Raw genomic sequence first — 23,134 nt, forward strand, 5'->3', positions numbered from 1 at the left:
TAAATCAATAAAACATGACATAATATTTAAAAAAGCAGACAAAGGTAACACTACTATTGCTATCGATAAAAGTGACTATAATAACAAAACAATAGAATTTTTAAATAACCAAAATAGTGTAACACTAAACAAAGACCCCACAGAAAAATACCGAAAACAAATTAAACTAGCCATTGAAAATTCAAAATCAATACTAAATCCAACAGAACAGAAATACCTTAATATTATGAACCCACAACCCCCTAAATTATACTCTTTTATTAAACTACACAAACCTGACCACCCAATAAGACCTGTAGTTTCTTTTTATACAGCTCCCGTCATATAAACTTTCAAAAAAACTGTCAGATATTATTACAGAATACACTAAATTTTCACCTAAATTCACCGTAAAAAATACACTAGAACTAGTTAATAAAATACAACATTTTCAATTGCCCAACAACTCCAGACTAATTTCATTTGACGTAAAAAATCTTTTTCCTAGTGTTCCTCCTACAGAAACTTTTGTTTTAGTTAAAAACCTTTTAGAACATAATAGTACAAATCCGATCATTGCATCTGAAATTTTACACCTTCTTGAAATTTGTATAAATCAAGACTATTTTGAATTAAATAATCAAATTTACACAAACAACAGTGCAGGACTTATTATGGGTAATCCTCTAAGCCCATTACTATCAGATATATTTATGAACCAACTTGAAACAACAATTTCTAAACACCCCTTATTTAAACAGTTCTTATATTGGTGGAGATACGTGGATGACATACTACTCTGCTTTACAGGAACTAACAGACAACTTGACCAATTTCTATCATACATTAATTCACTTCATAGTAATATTGAGTTCACAATAGAAACAGAACAGAATAATTCCATAAACTTTCTAGATGTAACGATTACCAGACTACACAACAAACATGAGTTCTCCGTATATCATAAACCTACCCATACTGACACAACACAAATTAGCAGCCTACCATAGCATGATACATAGACTGACAGAAATTCCTATGACAAAAAATAACTTCGAGACAGAACTAAATATCATTAGACAAATAGCAGTAAACAATGGCTATAACGAACAAACAGTTAACAACATTCTAAACCAAAAACTCCATAAGAAAGCCTTGAAATTAGTGTATCCACCACCACAGAAAGAACCAAGTACCTTCTGCTCTCTCACATATACTGGCAAAATAACAACAAAAATAGCCAGATACATAAAAAAGAAAGGAATAACACCAGCTTTCAGAACTAACAACAACTTAAGCAAACATATTAAAAACAATAAAAGCCGAAAGAGAAAGCAACTACAGAGTGGTGTGTACAAACTAACTTGTGGTGACTGTCCGAAAACTTACATCGGTCAAACTGGCAGAACTTTTGACAAACGGATAGCAGAACACAAAAGGGCTTTCAACAATAGAAAAACAGACACTTCTACATACGCACTTCACCTTCTAGATCATAATCATTCTTTCAATGAAGAGTTTCAAATTCTACATATTCAAAATAAAGGCCTTAAGCTATCACTTTTAGAATCAATGGAAATTAATAAATTGAAAAATACAGATATAATTCTGAATGACCAACTCGAGACAAACAGCTCTCCACTCCTCAACCTCTTCAGTTAAAGACTTAAAAAGGCAAACACATTGTAAAATATATCACTTGAGAAAGGCACTTTGCCGAAACAGCTGTAGTAATAACATAGTTGTAATAAATTTTGTGGAAGTATAGAAAAACAAACGTTTTTCGGTGTTTTATTGTGAGGGAAAAGAAAATGTTTTACCTGTAGTTGGCTGTATACCATCAATCACAAAATTGGAAAAAAATCCTTTGTAAAAGGTATAAATTTTTTTTTATTAAAATCCCTTAAAAGGGCTATATCACAACAAAACGTTTTCGATTTTTATAAAAAATCATCATCAGTGTTAGATAAACTGGATGCTAGCTGACCCACAAAAGAAAAAGAAAAATATCCGGGTAAAAACCCTTTACATGTAATATAGATGCCTTAAAAGTGCATACTTCAATAAAAAGCCCTGTGGTGGTCACATGGCAAACAGGATAATGCCCTGAGGTAATGTATTGAAATTTCCCAACATGTGGGATCCAAATTGAGTTGTTTACATTTCAATGACTTAATGGCAACTGAATGCGAAATGAGTGATGTTTCTGAAAAAGAGGGTTTTTTTCAGAAACATCACTCATTTCGCATTCAGTTGCCATTAAGTCATTGAAATGTAAACAACTCAATTTGGATCCCACGTGTTGGGAAATTTTAATACATTACCTCAGGGCATTATCCTGGTTGCCATGTGATGTAGCCCTGTTAAGGGATTTTAATAAAAAAAAAATTTTATACCTTTTAAAAAGGATTTTTTTCCAATTTTTTTAAACTTATTCTATTGTTTAGAGCAAATGTGTAATATTGGCCAGTTTTTCAACTAACTTTCTAAGCATTCCGATAAAGTATTCCAACGAACATCCTAATGCAATACAAGAGCAGAATCACCAGCTTCTCGGAATTTTGCGCTAGCAAAATGTATATTTCTGAAATATTTGCAATTTTTTGACACTGTTCTTTATTCCTGGCACTTCTATATCGTGGGCAAGTAAGTTCATAATATGGGCTGAACAGCCATAAGTTATTACAGTAGACTCGCGGTTATCCGAGTCTCGGTCATCAGAGCCTCTCGGTTAACCGAGGCAAAAGTCAGAACAGGTGAGTTACAAGTTTCAACCATGCCGCAACATCGCCGCCTCAAAATCAAAAAGAGGAGCAAAGCTTATGCAAAATCAAATACTTTTTTAAACAGTAACATTATTAAGGTAAATGTTTTTATCTTTTATAGACAGTACTGTATTAATTTTGTCATTAAAATATCCACAGTTATGATTATTCACGTGTTTTTCTATCAATATAACCAATGTCAGTGTTAACCGAGTTTTTCCGTATCCGAGGTAGTCACGGTCCCAGTTACCTCGGATAATCGCGAGTCTACTGTATATGTATCTGTGCTGCCTAATTCCTCAAACAGATCCTTCTCATTGTAAGAAATATGATTTAAACAATGTTTGTTTCTACGTTTTATTTGTTTAAAACACGTAATTTAAAAACGAAAAACAAAACATGTTTAAAACAAAAAAAAAACCGTTTAAAACAAAAAAAAACGTTTGTTTTGTATAAAATAAAAAAAACATGTTTTTTTTCAACCCTGCTCTTAAAGCATATGGAAGATCGTAAGCAGATTGATGCTATTTATACAGATTTCAGTAAGGCATTTGATCGTGTTGATCACCAAATTCTGCTTAATAAATTGGCATCCATAGGTTTTCATGTCCATTTTGTTGAGTGGGTTAAAAACTTTTTATCTGGTCGTACCCAACGAGTTAAAGTGGGTGGTCTTTTTTCTGATGTTATTACTGTAAGTTCTGGTGTTCCACAGGGTGGGCATACGTCTCCCCTGTTTTTTGATTAATTTGTTAATGATATCGTTAATTGCTTCTTATATAGTAAATGTTTAATGTTGGCTGATGATGTAAAATTTTGGCGAGTTGTGAATGATATTGAGGATCAGAAACTTTTACAGGCTGATATGGATCGCTTATTTGATTGGTGCATTTGCAATAATCTTCAGTTATGTGTTGAGAAGTGTTGTTATATTAGTTTTTCCCGTAAGTTAAACATAATTGATACTGCTTATCACATAGACAGTAAACCTCTTAGATATGTCTCGTCTATTAGAGATCTAGGTGTTATCATGGATGAAAAGCTCTCATTTGTCGAACATATCAATTCATTATCCGTAAAAGCTTCTAAATTACTAGGATTTGTTAAAAGAAACTCTAAATACTTCTCTATTGATGCTGTTAGGTTAATCTATTGTTGTCTAGTCAGATCTATATTAGAATATTGTTCGGTAGTTTGGTCTCCGTACCATCAAATTCATATTGACACTATTGAAAAAGTCCAACATAAGTTCCTAAAATACTGTGCTTATAAAACTCAGACTTATATTGAGAACCATGATTACACTGGGATTGAGCAACGTTTATCATTAGCTCCCCTTAGTGTTAGGCGTGATATTTCGGGAGGTGTCTTTGTTTTCAAAATCATTAATGGACTTATTGATTGTCCCAGTTTGTTGGATAGTATAAGATTTAATGTTCCCTAACCAGGTTTACGCTACAATGTTACCTTTAACACGGCCTTTCACAGAACATCCTACGGTAGTAACATGCCTTTAGATAGATATAATATATCTATCTAAAGGCATGGAAGCACATATTATGTGCTTCCTTAACGGTTTTGATATGGATCTGTTTAATATAAGCCTGAGCCAACTGAGGAGATCTCTTGCCATGTGATAATTAGGTTTCATCTTGCAATGTTGTTGTATTTTATTATTGTATTTGTGTTTTGTATAATTTTATTGATTTGTTTCAGTTACATGTGTACATTTTATATTTTATTTTTCTAACTGTTATGTTTTTAATATCTTGCCTGGTGATTTTTCAAGCCTTTGCTTTTCTTATTTTTACTTTTTATATTTTAATGAATGATTGTACCTCATTTTTTTATTGTATTTATTGTATTTTTACTGTTAATGTTTACTGTTAAATTCTTAAAATGCGACTGTAATACCACATCTTGAATGTCTTTAGTTTTCTTAAAGAAGCTTCGGAAAGAATCCAGGCCTCTACTCCGTAGAGGCATGACTCTTACTCTGGAATAGAAATTTTGCTACCAAGTGGTAAATTGTGACTTCTGAGATGAGACTTCATCATTATGAACGCTGATCTCGCTTTTCCTATCCGTTTTTTCATTTCACTAGAGTGGTCCCATTGAATGTTTATGTTGGTACTAAGGTATGTGTAGCTGTCCACCCTGTCAATTGGTTGTTGGTTAACCAATAGCCGTGTATTTAATATTTCGCTCTTACTGACTACCATTACTTTGTTTTTTTTTGTATTGAAATTAAGTCCATGTACTACTTACTTAAGCCGTCCTCTTGTACCTTACGGTGTCGAGGCATTAAGTCCATGTTCACTACTTATATCTCTTATATGCGCGACATTATTCTTTGCAAATCATCTAGGCTATCTGCAAAAACTACTGCGTCGTCGGCATATCTAATGTTGTTTAGATCTATCATCTAATCCCGTTTCCTCCAAGATGGTTATGAGTAAGAGCTTATCATATTGTACTCTATCAAATGCCTTTTTGTAGTCGATAAAACAAATATATAGGTACGTCACAGTTGACATCACTGCACCTCTGCATAAGCACTTGGACAGCCAATAGAGCCTCTCGGGTGCCTAAGGGTAAGGCATTGCGGAATCCAATCTTTGTCCATGATACTGCAAGCGCCAGTTAACTTACCGACAGCGAATACGCACAACGACACGGAGACTGATGATCATCCCATAAGCCACTGTGCAATGTGTCTCACCAAGTTAACTGGCGCTTGCAGTACTTATTCTTCTTTATATATTCTACTGTGTATCACTTTTAAAAATGTTTTAAGTAAGTGGCTCATTAGGCTAATTATTATTCTGTCCTCGCATGTTGAAATGAGAAATGAAATAAAAATGTGAAATTTTCCGAGGAAAAAACTTCATTCGATATGAAAAACAATTTTATTGTAGTGACGCTGTTTTTCAATTGACTTACGTATTTTACGTTTATTAAAAATACTATTTTTATAAATAACTCAATCTATTCTGAGAATTAGCATAATCCTTTTTTGGTCATTATAGGTATTTCAAATAATTGCAAATTTCTTTTCAGTTTGATATAAATATTTTTGAGCGGGTAAAGAATTACGAATTGCCGTCTGTAAATACAATATTAAATAATAAACTATGTATTTCCAAATGAATGAACGTTTAGTACCTATTAATGAGAATTTACCCTTGGCAGGTAAGCAAAGGATTAAGAACTGTCGTCTGTAAATACAAAGTATGATTGAGAGCGAACTGTGCCGATCGTAAGTTCCAGTACATGGCATCAATGCTGTGTCGTTCAGAGAGCTATATTTAATAATAAAATATATGTACGTGCTGCCATCTATTCAAAGAATTGTTAAACGTTAGTTTATATAATCGCCACCTATTTTAACTGCGACGTGAACATACTCTCTTAACTTCATAAAAAATCTGAAGTATCATTAAGTCATGTGTTCAACAACTATATTCCTAATAATAAGTTTTTGTTTATAACTGGAAAATATATGATAAAATAAAATACAGCAATAAAAACAATTTTCATAAAAAAAATATGGAAAACTAAACGATTTATGCGCCATCTACTAGCACCTTGAAAATAAAAACATAGCTCCACTGCTGCAGTGATTGGGACTAAAGAGATCCTGAAACATAAAATTTCAAAGTTATTATTGAAATATAAGTTATTTCCTATCTATGCCATCAACTAGGATTTTTGAAAAATATTAAAATTTGGCAAAATGACGAAGTGTTGAAAAAATTTTTTAAAATCAGCTAAAACATTTTCAGTTTCAAAAACCGCCGAATTGACATTTTTTATCCGATCAAAAAACCCCTAGTTGATGGTATAGAACAGCGGTCTCAACCCTTTTGAGTAATGTACCACCTACAGTTATTTTTATTATTTTTGGTTCCACCTATATTTTTAAATTGTATTATCAATACTTACCAAGTACCTACTACTATTTTATTTTTTTCTGTTTTGTGTACCACCGCCAATAATGATATGTACCACCAGTGGTACATGTACCACAGATTGAGAACATCTGGTATAGAAAATAGCATATTTTGCAATAATAAGTTTGAAATTTTATGGTTCAGGATCTATATTCATTTTCATGGTGACAGTAGATGGCACATAAATCGTTTAATTTTCAATGTTTTTTTTATGAAAATTGTTTTACATGTACAGTCAAACCTCCATTAACCGAAATAATTGGGGGTAAGGCCGTTTCGGATAACAAGAATTTGGGTTAAAAATAACATTGTTTTTTGTATTCTTCTTGTATCAAAGTACATAGTATTCTTGATTAAAGTTGGTATTAGAAATACTATGAGGTGATTTCGTAATGTGTCGTATATTTAATTGCATTCTTTAGTTGTATGAAGTCAATGTTCACGATGTTCACAAATTAACATCGAATTTACTTTTATTGACGAAATTATTGAAAAGGTCAGCCGTTTCGGTTAAACGATGTTTCGGATAAAAAGGTTTTGGTTAACGGAGGATTTACTGTACTTCTTTTTATAATAAATGCTCATGCAAATTTTCAAAACAATTGGCACAGTACTTTTTATTTTAGAAATTCCCAAAAAAGTATATGAATTTCATACATTTACACTAGGATAGAACCTTAAAATGAATTCAGGGTTTTTTTTGTAATTTGGCAACAATGTCCACTTGATATCTGATGTTGATATTGACGTGCAACAGTATTTGTACTGTACCAACCATATTTATGATTAAATAATCCGAAATGAAATTTGGTCCGCCATATTGGATCGGCCATTATGAGTTTTGCAATTTTGACATCAAATTCGTAATCAGCGAGGTCAAAAGCTTTACAGTATCCATTTATGTCAAAATAATCAGAAACGAAATTTGGTACGCCATATTGGATCAGGTCAGTCAGTTTTGAATTTTTTAATTTTGACATCAAATTTCGAAAGTTCGAAAACTGTATAGTAGGTACACATTCATATCCAAATTGATAAACATTTCGGATGAGAATGTAATGTTCTGGAAACAGCTACTAGATGACAGTTAAATCCATGAGAAAATCCGAAATTCTAGAATGCCAGCTTTTTGTCAGAGTTCGTGACTGAGAGACTTTCCGAGTTTATCTAACGCACAGGTCCTCAATTAGGTGTCTGTGACTCACAATATCTTCATATAAATGAAACATGATGATTCAAGTCTCTGAAGAATTGAGATCCATTCAACTCAAATTCTACCACTGACGAGCATCGAGGCATTTGTCTGATTTCTAATATTATTTGAAATATTGGTAATAGCTATATCTAGAAATAGATCAACAAATAGTTTTTTTGTTTCAGATTGCTGCTGGGAATCCCAACGTCACTCGTCTGATAAGCATCAGTCCAACTAGAGGTGGACAATCGTCCCCACTAAGGCCCAGTTTGGCCAATCAGTCGATCGTTAATGTTCTTACCAAGTCTCGACCAAATCCTAATGTACGCTTACAGTTATTTCAATCCGGTGAGAGTTCTGGAAACAATGTCCAGCATAGTCCCCATTCGAGATCACTCAAAAGGCCGTTGTCTTCCACGGGTGAAAAAAAAGATAGCTACGCTTCTAAGCTGCAACATGTAATGAACCATCGCATTGTTCGCTCAAAATTAATGAAAGAAAAGTATAATGAACATCTTCTAGAGGCCTATTATTTAGAGACCGGAAATAACATTCTAGATTTATATCAATTTGCCAAAAGACCTAAAACCCAAGCGTATCTAGCTTATCTTAAGGAACATGCCATCGATCCTCGAGATTATCCTGAACTTCAGACTACAACAACTGTTACTGTACCGCAAACGACGCCTAATACACCAACTGCTACCTCTGTCAGCTCTCTGCCCGGTATCTCTCATAGTTACGCCATCCAGACTACCAGTTCTACTGTAACGACACCAGAAAGTAACAGTAACACCTCTACGCCGAAATCAGTATCTGTCAAAGTGAAGTCTACATCACTTCCGAATACTGTTAGTCAAGAGATGATTGTAGAGAAGGCGAAACAAGAAGCGTACGTGGTCCAACGAATAGCCGATTTACAGAAGGAAGGAATATGGTCTGAAAGGAGACTTCCCAAAGTGCAAGAGATGCCTCGGCCTAAAGCGCATTGGGACTTTTTGATCGAAGAAATGGTCTGGTTGGCAGCTGATTTTGCGCAGGAACGCAAATGGAAGAAAGCCGCCGCGAAAAAATGTGCCAGAATGGTACAGAAGTATTTCCAAGACAAGGCGCTCGCCGCCCAAAAAGCGGAAAAGGCTCACGAACAAAATCTTAGAAGGATAGCCGCGTTCTGTGCAAAGGAGATTAAGATCTTTTGGAACAACGTCGAAAAACTCGTCGAGTATAAACAGAATACAATCTTGGAGGAGAAGCGGAAAAAGGCGCTCGATCAGCAGCTTAGTTTTATCGTGGATCAGACTGAGAAGTATTCGCAGTTGCTTGCCGAAGGAATGAATAAGACCGCAGAACAGCCTCCTAGTTCAGCGCCATCTCGATCAGTGTCTCGAACGCAGTCTGATACAGAATTCGATCCGGATCTTCAGAGCGATGAAGACGACGAAGAGACCATTGCTCGAGAAGAAGCTTTAGGTAACGAAGGACATAAAGAAGAAATCGAAGCGCTACAGAAAGAATCTCAGATGGAATTAGACGATTTACTAGAGGACGATTTCCTGAGGGATTACCTTTTAAATCGAGACACGATCCGATTCAGCGAATCCGAAGATTCGGACGATGACACGGACTCGAAAAAAGAATCTTTCAAAGGCGACAAAGAACAGTCTGACGATTCTGAATCTTCTAAAGAAGAAGATACGGAAGACGAGAGCGAAGATGAATCTATGAAGGTTACTGAATCGGTTGTTAAAGAAGAACACGACGAGTTGAAAATATTAGTAGAAGATTCTCAAAAAGAGGGAGAAATTAAGACTGAACAAGATACAAAAGACGACCTTATCAATGACGCAGCTGCTATAGCTGAAAGTATCCAACCTAAAGGAAACACCCTGTCTTCTACTAATGTAAGTACTGTTTTTGCTTTTAATATTTTTCAATTTCTTTACTATATTTACAAAAATAATCATTTTTTTCAAGAATTTTTTTCTCAAAACCTTTATTAAAAATGAACATAAAACTTTTTACATATTAATATCTAACTCTAGAGAGTACAAAAAATATATACTTTTTCATTTATGCACGTACACTAATATTGTAGAGGACGCAAAAGTCGAGGCCTCGAAAAATGATGGCGGACGGTTAATCTCAGGATTGGGATATCTGAAACAAAAAAATCGTACTGCATTTGAAAAAGGAAGGATTCTTACGTGACAATTTACCACAATATGACCAAAAAAATAAATATTTTTTAACCGTGAAAAACTGAAGAAAAACGGGTGATTTTTTCACAAAATTTTTTCAAATTTCTGTAAAATATTTTTTTGTAGAATTTTTCGCTAATGGTGGTAAATTGTCACGTAAGAAACCTTCCTTTTTCAAATGCCGTACGATTTTTTTGTTTCAGAGATCCCAATCCTGAGATTAACTGTCCGCCATCGGAACTCCTTTTTTTCAAGACCTCTACTTTGGCGCCCTCTACAATATTAGTGTACGTGCATAAATGAAAAATGATATATTTTTTGTATTCTCTAAGAGTTAGATATTAATATGTAAAAAGATTTGTTCATTTTTAATGAAGGTTCTGAGAAAAAAAATCTTGAAAAAATGCCTATTTTTGGTCTTCTAAAGTGTACTAGTACCTTAAGGGCTTAGTCGCAAAATTTCGCGCCAATAAGTTTTAAATGCATTCATTTTAATCTTGAGAAAAGTATTTTTGAAAGTTTAAACGCAGAATGAAAGATTACATTATCACCGAGTGGCGAAAGTCCCTTAAAATAACAAAAAAGTTTCTTTTAAATGAGATATTTGAAATTAACAATCACACTAAATTTTCTCTTTTTTATCACCCCTGTAAATTATTACAATAAACATTAAAAGAAGTTTTTAGGGACTTTCGGTCCACGGTAATAATGCAATCTTTAATTCTGCGTTTAAATTTTTCAAAAATACTTTTATGTATGTTTTCTCAGAATTCGAAAAAAAAATGAATGCATGTCATTTTTGTATGTGAGTCGTCGCTGGGCCATCGAGGTGTAAACATCGTTAAAGCGCTCCGAAAAACCGGTGATTAAGAATTCTAATTATCTTATCAACAACAATAAAAAAACCCATTAGCAATAATTGAGAAAAACAAAACAATATGTTCCCTTCGGGGAATCTTATTGGGTTCAGAAATGGACAACCAGTTTATCAACAACAAAACTTACAGAGTGATCCAATAAATCTACAAATGACACAAGCAACCAATAACCAACTACAGTGACAGCCAACAATGATGAACCAACCAGAAAATTCAATGAACATGAATATGCCAACTATGCAACAACAGTATCATACAACTCCTATACAGACAGTAAATACAAACTATTACTCTCAACCAGTTCAGCACAAATACCGACATCAAGTAAAAATAGTGCAAATATCGAAGACAGAGAAACTCACTATATGACATCAACCAATGAAGATGAAGAAGAAAATCGGACAAACAGTAAAAACGCATGGCAAGTCATGGGAAGCAATAAAAGGAAGAAAATACATAACAACAAACAAAATCCAAGCGAAATTGAAACAGGTAACCGATTCCAACCGCTGTCGAAAGAAACAAGAAAATACTGGAAACGCAGAAACCAACAAAGTACCAAAACCTCCACCAATATTTATACACGGGGTACAGGATTTCAACGAGATGACAAAGCAATTAGAGGAAATAGCGAAAAAAGAAGAATACCAGACAAGAAGTTTAATAAACAACGTTGTCAAAATAAATTGTGAAACACCAGAAATATGCCGAAAATTGGTTAAGGAGTTCAAGGAAAAAAATATATACCATCACACGTACCAACTAAAAGAAGAACGATCCTACAGAATCGTGATCAGATCACTCAACCAATACTGATGACATAAAAAGTGAACTATCTCAGTTAGGGCACAAAGTGAGAAACATAGTCAATGTAAAACAACAAAAAGCCAAAGAACCACTTAATCTCTTCTTTATAGATTTAGAACCCGCGCAAAACAATAAAGATGTCTATAACATAACAGGCCTACAGAACAGAGTAGTAGTACTCATAGAACCTCCACGAACTCAAAAAAACAGTATACAGTAATACCTCGACTTAAGATACCCCGACTTACGCGAACCCACAGTTACGCGATTTTCAAATCTTGTCAATTAGTCATTTGAGCGCCACACAATCGCTCACATACCGCCCACATTATTGCTCATCAAATGTAGATATTTGGACTTTTACGAAATCAGCACATCACTAGAATTTATTTTGGAGATACTAGGTATTTCTTATCTACAGTTTTGTCTGCGAGTGGGTGTTTGTTATTTTTATGAAATTAGTATGTAATGCGATTAAAGAATTTGTTGATAGTGATGACGTTGAAAAACTGTTGAATTCCCACAAGCGGGAGCTAACTATTAATGACCTCATAGAAATGCATGAGGAAGAACAAGACATTGAAGAGCTTGATTGTTTGGATCCAGTTTAAACTGAAGATCAAATAACGGTTGGAAACTTGACTGAAGGTCTCAGTTTAATTGAAAAGGGCTTACAAATTTTAGAAAATATAAACTATAACAAAGATCGCATTTCTTCTACCAAACAAGGGATAAAAAAATTATTAGCCTGTTATGAAGAAATTTTGCGGGAGAAAACAAATCTTTGAGTTGTGTCTTTGTTAGATTTTATACAGCCTTCTACATCAAAATAAATTAAATTGACAATTTTATATTTGTGTATGCTATTTTTCTTAGCTTCCGGTCCCAATTAAAAATAATGTATATACATACATATGCCAAATTACACCCCGACTTACGCGAATTTGACTTACGCGGTTATCGCTTGGTCCCACCTATCGCAGGGTAAGTGCGGGGTATTACTGTAATACAGTGCACGAGATGCCAACAATATGGACATTCCAAATCATATTGTAATAAACCATTCGTCTGTGTAAAATGTGGAGGCTCACACAATACCACCACGTGCAAAAAGTCAAAGGAGACGCCAGCCATATGTGCGCTATGCAATGGAGGCCACCCAGCCAATTATAAGGGATGTGATCACTATAAGAAACTTACCAAAGGAAGCAACAAAAACAATGGAGCGCACCAAAACCCAACAAGCAATCTACACAAATGATATATACACAAGAACACACAACAACGATCCAATCCACTGCCCCAGGGCTTGAGCTACGCTGAAGTAACTAAACACAACCAAACAGAAGATACAACTACTGCGTTAAACAAGTTTTTGGAAGAATTTAAGAATCTATTCAACCAACTAATCCAACAAAATAGCATGGTCCTCAACATGCTTACCATGCTTATCAACAAAATGAAATAAATGGCTAAGTTTCTTCGAATATCCCAATGGAATGCCAACGGCCTTCCAAGCCATACAGAAGAAGTGAAAATATTTCTAGACATAAATAAAATTGACATATTTTTAATTAGTGAAACGCACTTTACAAACAGAACTTATTTTAACATACCTAAATATAAACTATATCATACTGAGTATCCTGACGGCACAGCCCACGGAGGTACAGCAATACTCGTCACATATCCAAGCAACGACAGTAAGCGTTGAAGCACTCCTCGCCATAATCTAAAACGAGAACACTATGAAGAATTGTTCCAAACCCTAGGACCAAAATTCATTGCTGGGGGAGATTACAACAGAAAGCATACCTTGTGGGGGTCACGACTTATAACAACAAAAGGCAGAGAACTGGCACATGTTATACAAAATAAGAATTACTCATTTATCTCAACGGGAACACCAACGTACTGGCCGACCGATTCCAACAAAAAACCAGATTTATTGGACTTCTTCATAACAAACGGTATCGGTATAACTTTTACAGATATAACACCAAGCTATGACAACAGTTATCACTAAAAAACCAAAACTCCACCTGCACAACAATAAAACAAACTGGGACACTTACCGACAAATAATTCACGATACTATCGAAATAACAACGAAGCTGAAAAAGCCGGAAGAAGTAGAAGAGGACTATAACAAATTTATAAACATACTACAGTATGCAGCTAAATCAGCTACCCCACAAAGTAGTCCCAACAGAAACATAAGTAATATACCTTTAGAAATAAAAAAACTGGTAGCTGAAAAAAGAAAGGCCAGATCTGCATGGCAACGAACACACACCAGACAGCAGAACAAGATACAATCGCATCAGCAACAAATTAAAATCAAAGCTGCAAGAAGTCAAAAATGAGTCATTCACGAATTACATCACTAATCTATCAAGACAAGACAACTCTATATGGAAGCCCATAAAAAGTAAGAGAAAGCCAATAACAGCATTACCTCCAATACGTAAAAATTCAACACCACCAGGCCCATGGGCAAAAAGTGATAAAGAAAAGGCTGACCTCTTTGCCGAGTATTTAGCAGAAGTTTTTACACCACTAAATGACGACCAAGTACCAGAAGCGAACCAAATATTAGAAGAACCACTACAGATACAGGACCGAATAAGACCATTTACTCCAAAAGAAATTAGAGACGTAATTACTACCCTAAACCCAAAGAAGGCACCAGGTGAAGATCTGATAACCGCAAAAATGTTAAAAGAAATACCCAAAAAGGGCATAGTTAAACTACTGCACATATTCAATGCAATACTCCGACGATGTGACTACTGGCCCAAATCACTCAAAATTGGACAAATAATTATGATACCAAAGCCTGGCAAAAACCCTCTAGCTCTAGATGTCTCATCATATAAGCCTATCAGCTTATTACCAACAATCTTCAAGTTGCTTGAAAGACTTATCCTAAGCAGAATAAATTCTGAAATTAATCCACAAAATTGGATCCCAGATCATCAGTTCGGATTTCGACAAAGCCATTCAACAATACAACAATGCCATCGCATAGTCAACGCCATCAACCAGTCACTTGAAAACCAGCAGTACTGCACAGCAGCCTTTATAGACATCAGTCAAGCTTTTGACAAAGTCTGGCATCCAGGCTTGTTATGCAAAATAAAAAGAATTCTCCCAGCAAGTTACTACAACCTACGGAAAGCCTATCTACACGAACGGCAGTTTAAAGTAAAAGTTAATGAAGAAGTCTCGGAATACAAGCCTATTCACTCTGGCGTACCACAAATACCACAAAGTAATCAAGTCAAATATCTAGGGCTACACTTTGACAGTAAACTCAACTGGAAACACCATATAACAAAGAAAAGAATGCAACTTGACCTAAAAACCAAAGAACTTTACTGGCTCATCGGAAGAAAATCCCACCTTTCAATAGAAAACAAATTGCTAATATATAAAGCAGTCATAAAGCCAATCTGGACGTATGGCATTGAACTGTGGGGCTGTGCTAGCAAATCCAATACCGTGATTGTCCAGAGAGCGCAATCCAAGATACTTCGAGCAATAGTTAATGCACCATGGTATGTATCAAACCAAACTCTACACACTGATCTAAAAATTCCATATGTAACCGAAGTCATCCGAGAAAACAACAGAAAACACCACAACAAACTAGAAAACCATCCTAATCCATTACTTCATCCACTACTGCAACCTGTCCACAATAGAAGACTCAGAAGAAGCTGGCCATCCGACCTAAGAGGTAACTGAGGAAACATCGCTGGATGTTTACCTCTCCACGTCACCACATTTACAATAATTAATTTAATGTAAGACCAACAAATGGACTTATAGATGTTTGTTTTATATCTGATTGTCAATAAAGGGAGATAATAATAATAAAAAAAAATTTGTATGTTTTATATGTTTTCACTTTTATATGTGTCCAATAACAAATATTCAGAATTCATATCCGATATTGAACAGAATAATTATATCACCCAGTAGATCGCACGAATTTATTTGTTGTTATATTCACACATGTGGATTATTAGTTTAGATACAAATTGGTCAATTATCAACAATATAATTTGGAAATGATACGAAAGTGCTGACGAAAGTAGAATTATTTACCTTGATTAGATATACAAATCACGCGGGCATCGTGTCACCGATGACCCAATTTAAGCTTCTATAAAACTAACAAATCTCGCCTAGAGAGAGAGTCTTCATCAGTCTTCAACTAAACGCGTTCCGGTAACGAGTCAGTGTTCAACAGTTCTCCCGGGGTACAAATACCCTAGTGTCGGTTCTATCAATAAATACCTTTATCGCTATTGGTGTTTCCATTCTATACAATGTTTTCTATTTAATTTTTGTCCATTGTCAAATCTTCAATTTTTTATTTATTTATTTTTATATTATTACGATAGACCAGGTACTTTCTGATAAAACATACTCATTTTGGTAAATTGTGTAAATATCCAATTTTTTGCTTTATTCGCATCGAATTATTATTGGAAATGGAGATTTCACTATGCTGGCATCGGACAGGGCTAATTTTTTTCCCTCTTTCGTTGCTATATCTCAGCGAGAAAAAACGTGATTTTTCTAATTTTTTTCACAAATTGTATAATAAAAAAGTTACCCCATCTTTTGAAGTGTTCCGCTTATACGAGGTCTGGCTATTAAATAACGAGACTGCTTATGAAAAAGAGTTTTATTTTAAAAATTATTCTACAATCGAATGCTCTCCTTCAATATATTCCCCTTCCCTCGCCACACACCGTTCCATTCGTTTTTTCTATTGGTCAAAGCAATGCTGGAAGTCTTCTTTTGTTAGAGCTTTTAGGAGCTCCGCCGTTTTTCGCTTCACCTCTTCCATCGACTCAAACCGGATTCCTTTTAAGGCAGACTTGATCTTCGGAAACAGGAAAAAATTACAGGGTGCTACATCAGGCGAGTACGGCGGGTCTTCGAGCACTGGAATGCCTCTAGCGGCTAAATAACCCTTCACAGACAGCGCGTTATGTGCGTTGTCCTGGTGCAAGATCCACGACTTGTTTTTTCACAACTCCAGCCGTTTCTTACGAACTCGCTCTCGCAGCGTTGCCAAAACTTTCAAATAGTAAGTTTGACCCTCTGGAACCCATTCAGTCATCACATGCCGGTAATGTCGAAAAAAACGATTAGCATGGCTTTTGATTTCGACATCCTTGCTTTTTTCGTTCTTGGCGATGCAGGAGTTTTACAGATTGTCGCTTAGTTTCAACATCGTATTTGAATATCCAGGTTTCATCGCAAGTGATGTTTTCCATTAATTCAGGCTCTTCATGTAATCTCTCAAGAAAATCAGAGCAGATCTGTTGACGGACGAGCTTTTGGTCAGGGGTCAAATTTTTTGGGACCAACTTCGCACAGACTTTCTTCATGTTCAATTCGTCATGTAAATTTTTTTTGACAGTTTCCTTATCGGCGTTTACAGTCTCAGCAATCATCCGAATGCTCATACGACGTTCTCCGCGCACAATTTCATTTATTTTGGTCACTGTTTGCGGAGTTGAAACAGAGACAGGTCGACCTGGACGTTGGTCATCTTCGGCGCTCTCTCGGCCTTCAGAAAACCGTTTATACCATTCGAAAACACGCGCACGAGATATAGAATTCTCACCATAGGCCTCTTTCAACAAATTATAGCACTCAGTCGGAGTTTTTTTTAATTTAACGAGAAATTTCACATTAATCCGTTGCTCATGTTGCGTCACACATTGTTATCGGCACGAGAAAAAAAACGTTCTTTTCTAACCTCTACAGAAAAAATACTACTACAGCGACAAAAACGTGTTTTCGTACTGGAAGACTCTGGAAGAGTAGACACTTTCAGCAATCCAATGCTGCATTCGTTTCCCACTCTTCCCCTCTAGGACGCCTTCTGAGCGCGCAGTCACGTTATTTAATAGCGAGACCTCGTAGATGAATCGTCATGCATCTTTTTGTATTTGCAATTGGATATAGTAATTGAGTCAATACTCGCAATCTTAAGTTTGTATTTTTATTAGTTGTTATATAATCATGGGGCAACCGGTTTCGAGTCTTACAATATATGACTCATCATCAGGCCCAGTACAAAAAGTCTTCTCAATACAAACTACAAGCTAAAATCACAAAACGAGAGACATGTACATATACATATATAAAACATAAAAAACAACTTTGTCTTGGTTTTAATCACACACAATAAAGCCAAACAACTGTGTAGTATTGAACTCAACTAATAAAAATACAAACTTAAGATTGCGAGTATTGACTCGATTACTATATCCAATTGTATAATGGACTCGCATTGGCACCCCTTTCATCATTTTTGCATTTGATTCGATAGAGTGTCAGGAAATTTTGTGAAATTGATCTCCGAGAGGTGAAAATTGCATTTTGTGCGTAAGAAAAATTTTCAAAGCGCGTTTCAAAGAGATGGAAAATGAAAAATTTAGAACTCGGGAAATATTGGCGGAAATGAGTTCAATTTTTATACTCTAGGGTTTTGGAGGTCGCTGAACACGAATTTCATGACGGCGATGGTCTCAGTGGTACCTGGTGCCCAGGGTGGAACTCGTCGCATGAAGTTTTATGTCAAAATCAGTCAATAACTACTATTACTTGGGGGTTTTAGGGATCGCTGAATATGAATTTCTCATTAGTAAACTCTCTCAAAATACTGCAGCGTGATTAGTGTAATTACTTCTAATTACAATAAAACTAGCGGTTCGTAATTTATATACGACTTTATTTTTTATTTATACAAGTTTACTTTACAAACTTTAGCTTAAGACTAACTCTATTTACAAATATGTCCTATTTATATATGCGATACAGATATTCCAGAAATATCTATATATCTCCAGCTATGTCCATGTGACCGCTTGCACGTCATCGGCGCTGCATCGGCGTATCTCGAAACATCGATAGTGTTCTGCCTGTGCTAAGACGGGAGCTGGTATACGAGGGTAGGTCAATAATTATTTTGTTACACTGCTCCCCTCTTAAGATCTGAGCGTCCCGATCAGCAACTCTAGATGGCCCAGGATGGCGGAATCTACAGGATTCTCCAGCTCTGCATACACCCCTAGAAAAGAAGTAACAGTCTACTGTCTTTGAAGGGTATGACATCTTCGGGTTCATGCAACACACAGTAATCCGTACGCCAGTTTCTCTGAAGATCACTTCCAGCATGCTTCTCACAATCTTCCAATCCAGATTTTCTACTGCATGGCCAATTTTTGGTAAAGCCAAATCTTTGATGTCATAATTACAGACCATTTTCTTTAAATTAGTTAGAGCACGCCATATGTTCTCGTAGCTTGGCGTGTCCGTATAAGACTTCCTGGTCACTATATACAGCAAAGATCGAGGACCATCTTCCAATCGCAATACTCTTCCAATTTTAGGTTGTTGATTCCTTAACTCGTCCAGGCGGCCGAACTTTCTATTGAATACGGACGAGATTCCTTTAGTCATCTCGAGGTCTTGTGCAACACAGTGGGCTAGAGAGACGTTTTCTGGAACACCAAACAGATCTTGCTGAACTTCTGTGGTCACGCTGAATCTAGCACTCTTTCTTTCTGCGTAATTTGACATAAATTGATTAAAACTTGGCTGTGCGACATCTTTCATCTCCTGTTGGAGGACTCGTGCTTCTTCTGTTTCATTTGAGCCAGCATATGGTGCAAGACGATTTATGTGAATAACTTTTGGTTTACCGTTTGGCAACTTCTTAATTCTATATATTACGTCATTTATTTTCTTCTTAACTTCATACGGACCTTCCCATTGTCTTTGCAGTTTAGGACACAAGCCTCGACGACGTTGCGGATTATAAAGCCAGACAAGATCACCTACTTCGAAGCTTTCATTCTTGCATCGAGAATCATATTGATCTTTCATTCTGTCACTGGCTATCTGGATGTGTTGTCGGGCAAGTTCATGAATGTTGTTCATTCGTAATTTCAGGCGGTCAACGTAGTCTTCGCCTGCAACATGTTCCTCGGAAGGTCCGCAGCCAAACTCTAGGTCGCAGGGCAACCGAACTTCACGACCCAACATCAGGCAGGTTGGTGTTTGACCTGTAGTTTCATTTACGGCCGAGCGGTAGGCCATCAGGAATAAATGAATGTGTTGGTCCCAATCTCGCTGATGTTCAGATACAACTTTGGACAAGTGTTTACCCATCGTTCGGTTCATCCTCTCGACCATCCCATCTGATTGAGGATGCAGGGGTGTTGTTCTGGTCTTATTGGCACCAATCAATTTACAAACGTTTTGGAAAAGAGCTGACTCAAAGTTTCGCCCTTGGTCGGAGTGGATCTCCAAGGGAACACCAAATCGGCTAAAGAATTCTTTAACAAGTACCTCTGCAACGGTAGCAGCTTCTTGATTTGGTAATGCATAGGCCTCAGTCCATTTTGTAAAATAATCCATGGCTACCAGGATGTATTTATTTCCAGCATCGGTTTCTGGAAATGGACCTGCAATGTCGATAGCTACTCTTTCCATAGGACTTCCAACATTGTACTGTCTCATGGGTGCTCTCTTTTTACCAACCGGACCATTACCAGATGCACACGGTTCACATTTTCGGCACCATCTTCTTACATCATCTTTACAGTTCACCCAATAGAACCGTTCTCGAACCTTTTGCAGAGTCTTCGTAATACCAAAGTGTCCACCTGATGTACCGTCATGCAACTGACGCAATACTTCTGACACTTTACTTTTAGGTACAATTAACTGAAGCTTAGATTCTGTACCATCATCGTTCTCAAAGGTTCTGTACAGAAGATCATCTTTTAGTACCAGACAATTCCATTGGCTCCAGTAGGCCTTGACTTCTGGACTACATGCACTAATGTTCTGCCAACTAGGTCTCTCACCTTGCCGCATCCAATCCAATACTCTTTTTATACATGGATCATCTTCTTGGGCGTCTTGTAACTGTTGGGGCTGCCATTGCTCATTAATTACGGTGGTTCGTCTCACGGGGCAAAATCGTTCCTCTAATTTGGCACAGTGATTACAATTCGCACTGCATGGTCGTCTCGAAAGGGCATCAGCATTTGAGTGAACTCTTCCGGCCCTGTGTTCTATCTCGTAATCATATTCTTGTAATCGTTCTAACCATCTTGCCATCTGGCCCTCTGGATTACGGAATTGTATGAGCCATTTTAGAGCAGCGTGATCGGTGCGAAGAAGGAACTTTCTGCCATACAAGTATTTATGGAAATGTTCGCAAGCCTTCACTACACCCAGCAGTTCTCTTCTGGTAACGCAATAGTTTCTTTCCGGTTTCGACAGGACTTTGCTGAAATAAGCGATGACTTTTTCCTGTCCGTCCTGGATTTGGGAGAGAACAGCTCCTATAGCACTGTTGCTAGCATCGGTATCCAAAACAAATTTTCCTGCCTGTCCCGGGTAGCTTAATATCGGTGCACTGATCAGAGCCATTTGTAGTTGTTCGAAAGCTTTTTGGCACTCTTCACTCCATGTATATTCTTTGCCCTCCTCCGTCAACTTTGTTAGGGGCTTGGAGATATTGGCAAATCCTTTGACAAATCGTCGGTAATATGTACATAGGCCAAGGAAACTTCTAATTTCATGTTTATCTTTTGGTACTGGCCAATCTTTAATTGCTTCAATCTTTTCGGGATCAGCTGTTACACCATTACTCGATACAATATGTCCCAAATACTTAACTTCTCGTCGAAACATGTGACATTTCTTCGGACTTAACTTCAAGTTCGCTGCCCTCAATCGTTGAAAGACTTCTATTAGATTCTTGGCATGTTCATCAAAGGACCTTCCAACCACAATTACATCATCCAAGTAAACCAGGCATGTTTTCCATGTTAGACCTCTTAAAACTGCCTCCATTAATCTTTCAAATGTGGCAGGGGCATTACATAAACCAAACGGCATAGCCGTAAACTGCCAAAGCCCTGATCCTATCGAAAATGCGGTTTTCTCCCGATCGGCTGGCTCCATGTCTACTTGCCAATATCCACTTTTTAAATCGAGTGTGGAAAACCAACGAGAACCGGAGAGAGTATCCAATGTATCGTCTATTCTGGGCAAAGGATAACTATCTTTTTTTGTTACCGCATTGAGCTGGCGGTAGTCGATACAAAAACGCGTTGAACCATCTTTCTTCTTTACCAGAACTACTGGTGATGTCCATGGACTGTTCGATGGTTCAATTACCCCTTGTTTGTCCATATCCTTGATAATCTCTTCGGCTTCATCTCTTTTCGCAAATGGAAGTCGTCTAGGCCGTTGTCTGATTGGCTGAGCGTCTCCGGTATTTATTTTATGCGTTACTATGCTTGTTTTGCCCTTATCCTTCTTATCAATAGCAAAAACATCTTGATACTCTATCAGCATAGACCTTACTTTTTCCGTTCGTTCATAGTCAAGGTCTTGGCATCTTTCAATGATCATCTCGACAAGGTCTTTTGGATACTTTGACTTTGATGATTTCTCATTGGTATTCATAGAGCAAATTGAAGCCACGGGAACACACTGTCCGATCAAAGCTCCTCTACTTAACTTAATAGCAGTTTCCCTTAAATTCATAACTCTTACAGGGATGACATCTCGAACTTTTACCAAAGTTTTCGCCGTTAGGAACTCGACATTTTCTACATCTTCGACCATCCTTAAACTTCCCTCTCGGCAGTGTCCATCAAGCATGGTCATCAGAATTTTCTCACTATTACCGGGTATGGTTACGTCGCATGTAGTTAGTAAGCGGATGACATCTTCTTTGTCGTCGTGAAAGGGCAACTCTTTTGAACATCCAATATTGCCCCCACTTTTCGTAGTACGTCCATCCCCAATATGAACTCGTCGGAGATCTCGGCAATTAATACTTGATGTTCAACTGTGGTCTGGCCAATGGATACTGACATATTAGCCTCGCCATATGTATTAATTAGCTCACCAGTCGCTGTTCTAAGCTTTACTGTTGCAGGTGATAATTTATTATGGTCTCGTACTACATCTGGACGTGCGATAGTTCTCGTTGCACCTGTATCCACCAAAAATGATCTACATCTATTACTGATACGACCTTCGATGTATAAGTTGTGGATTCCACCGGAGGACGTAAGGTTGACAGTTACTATGGGGGCTCTAGTTCTCGAGGTCGGCAGTTGCCCCTTGGTGTCGACCCGCTCTAGTTTTCCGACGGCTGTACGATCTTCTTACAATTACGACGAATGTGGCCTACGTCTCCACAATTCCAACATCTAGGCTCGCGTCTCTTTGGCATCTGATTACTTAATACTCTCCGTATCATTTCCTCCAGACGTTCATCGTTGTGTTCGTCACT

The 23,134-nt window shown here is 36.8% G+C and overlaps 1 protein-coding gene across 2 annotated transcripts in view; it reads left to right on the plus strand.

Annotated features, from left to right (window-relative positions):
* LOC126883075 (helicase domino) overlaps window positions 1-23,134 on the plus strand; it is a 170,250-nt gene that overhangs the window by 37,238 nt on the left and 109,878 nt on the right. For both annotated transcript variants that reach the window (XM_050648300.1, XM_050648299.1), the window contains exon 3: window positions 8,078-9,793. In XM_050648300.1, coding sequence (XP_050504257.1) covers window positions 8,078-9,793 — 1,716 coding nt within the window. The remainder of the gene's footprint in view (window positions 1-8,077; window positions 9,794-23,134) is intronic.

The sequence above is a fragment of the Diabrotica virgifera genome, chromosome 4 (genome assembly GCF_917563875.1).
Source record: "Diabrotica virgifera virgifera chromosome 4, PGI_DIABVI_V3a".
In the NCBI taxonomy this organism is placed as follows: Eukaryota; Metazoa; Arthropoda; class Insecta; order Coleoptera; family Chrysomelidae; genus Diabrotica; species Diabrotica virgifera.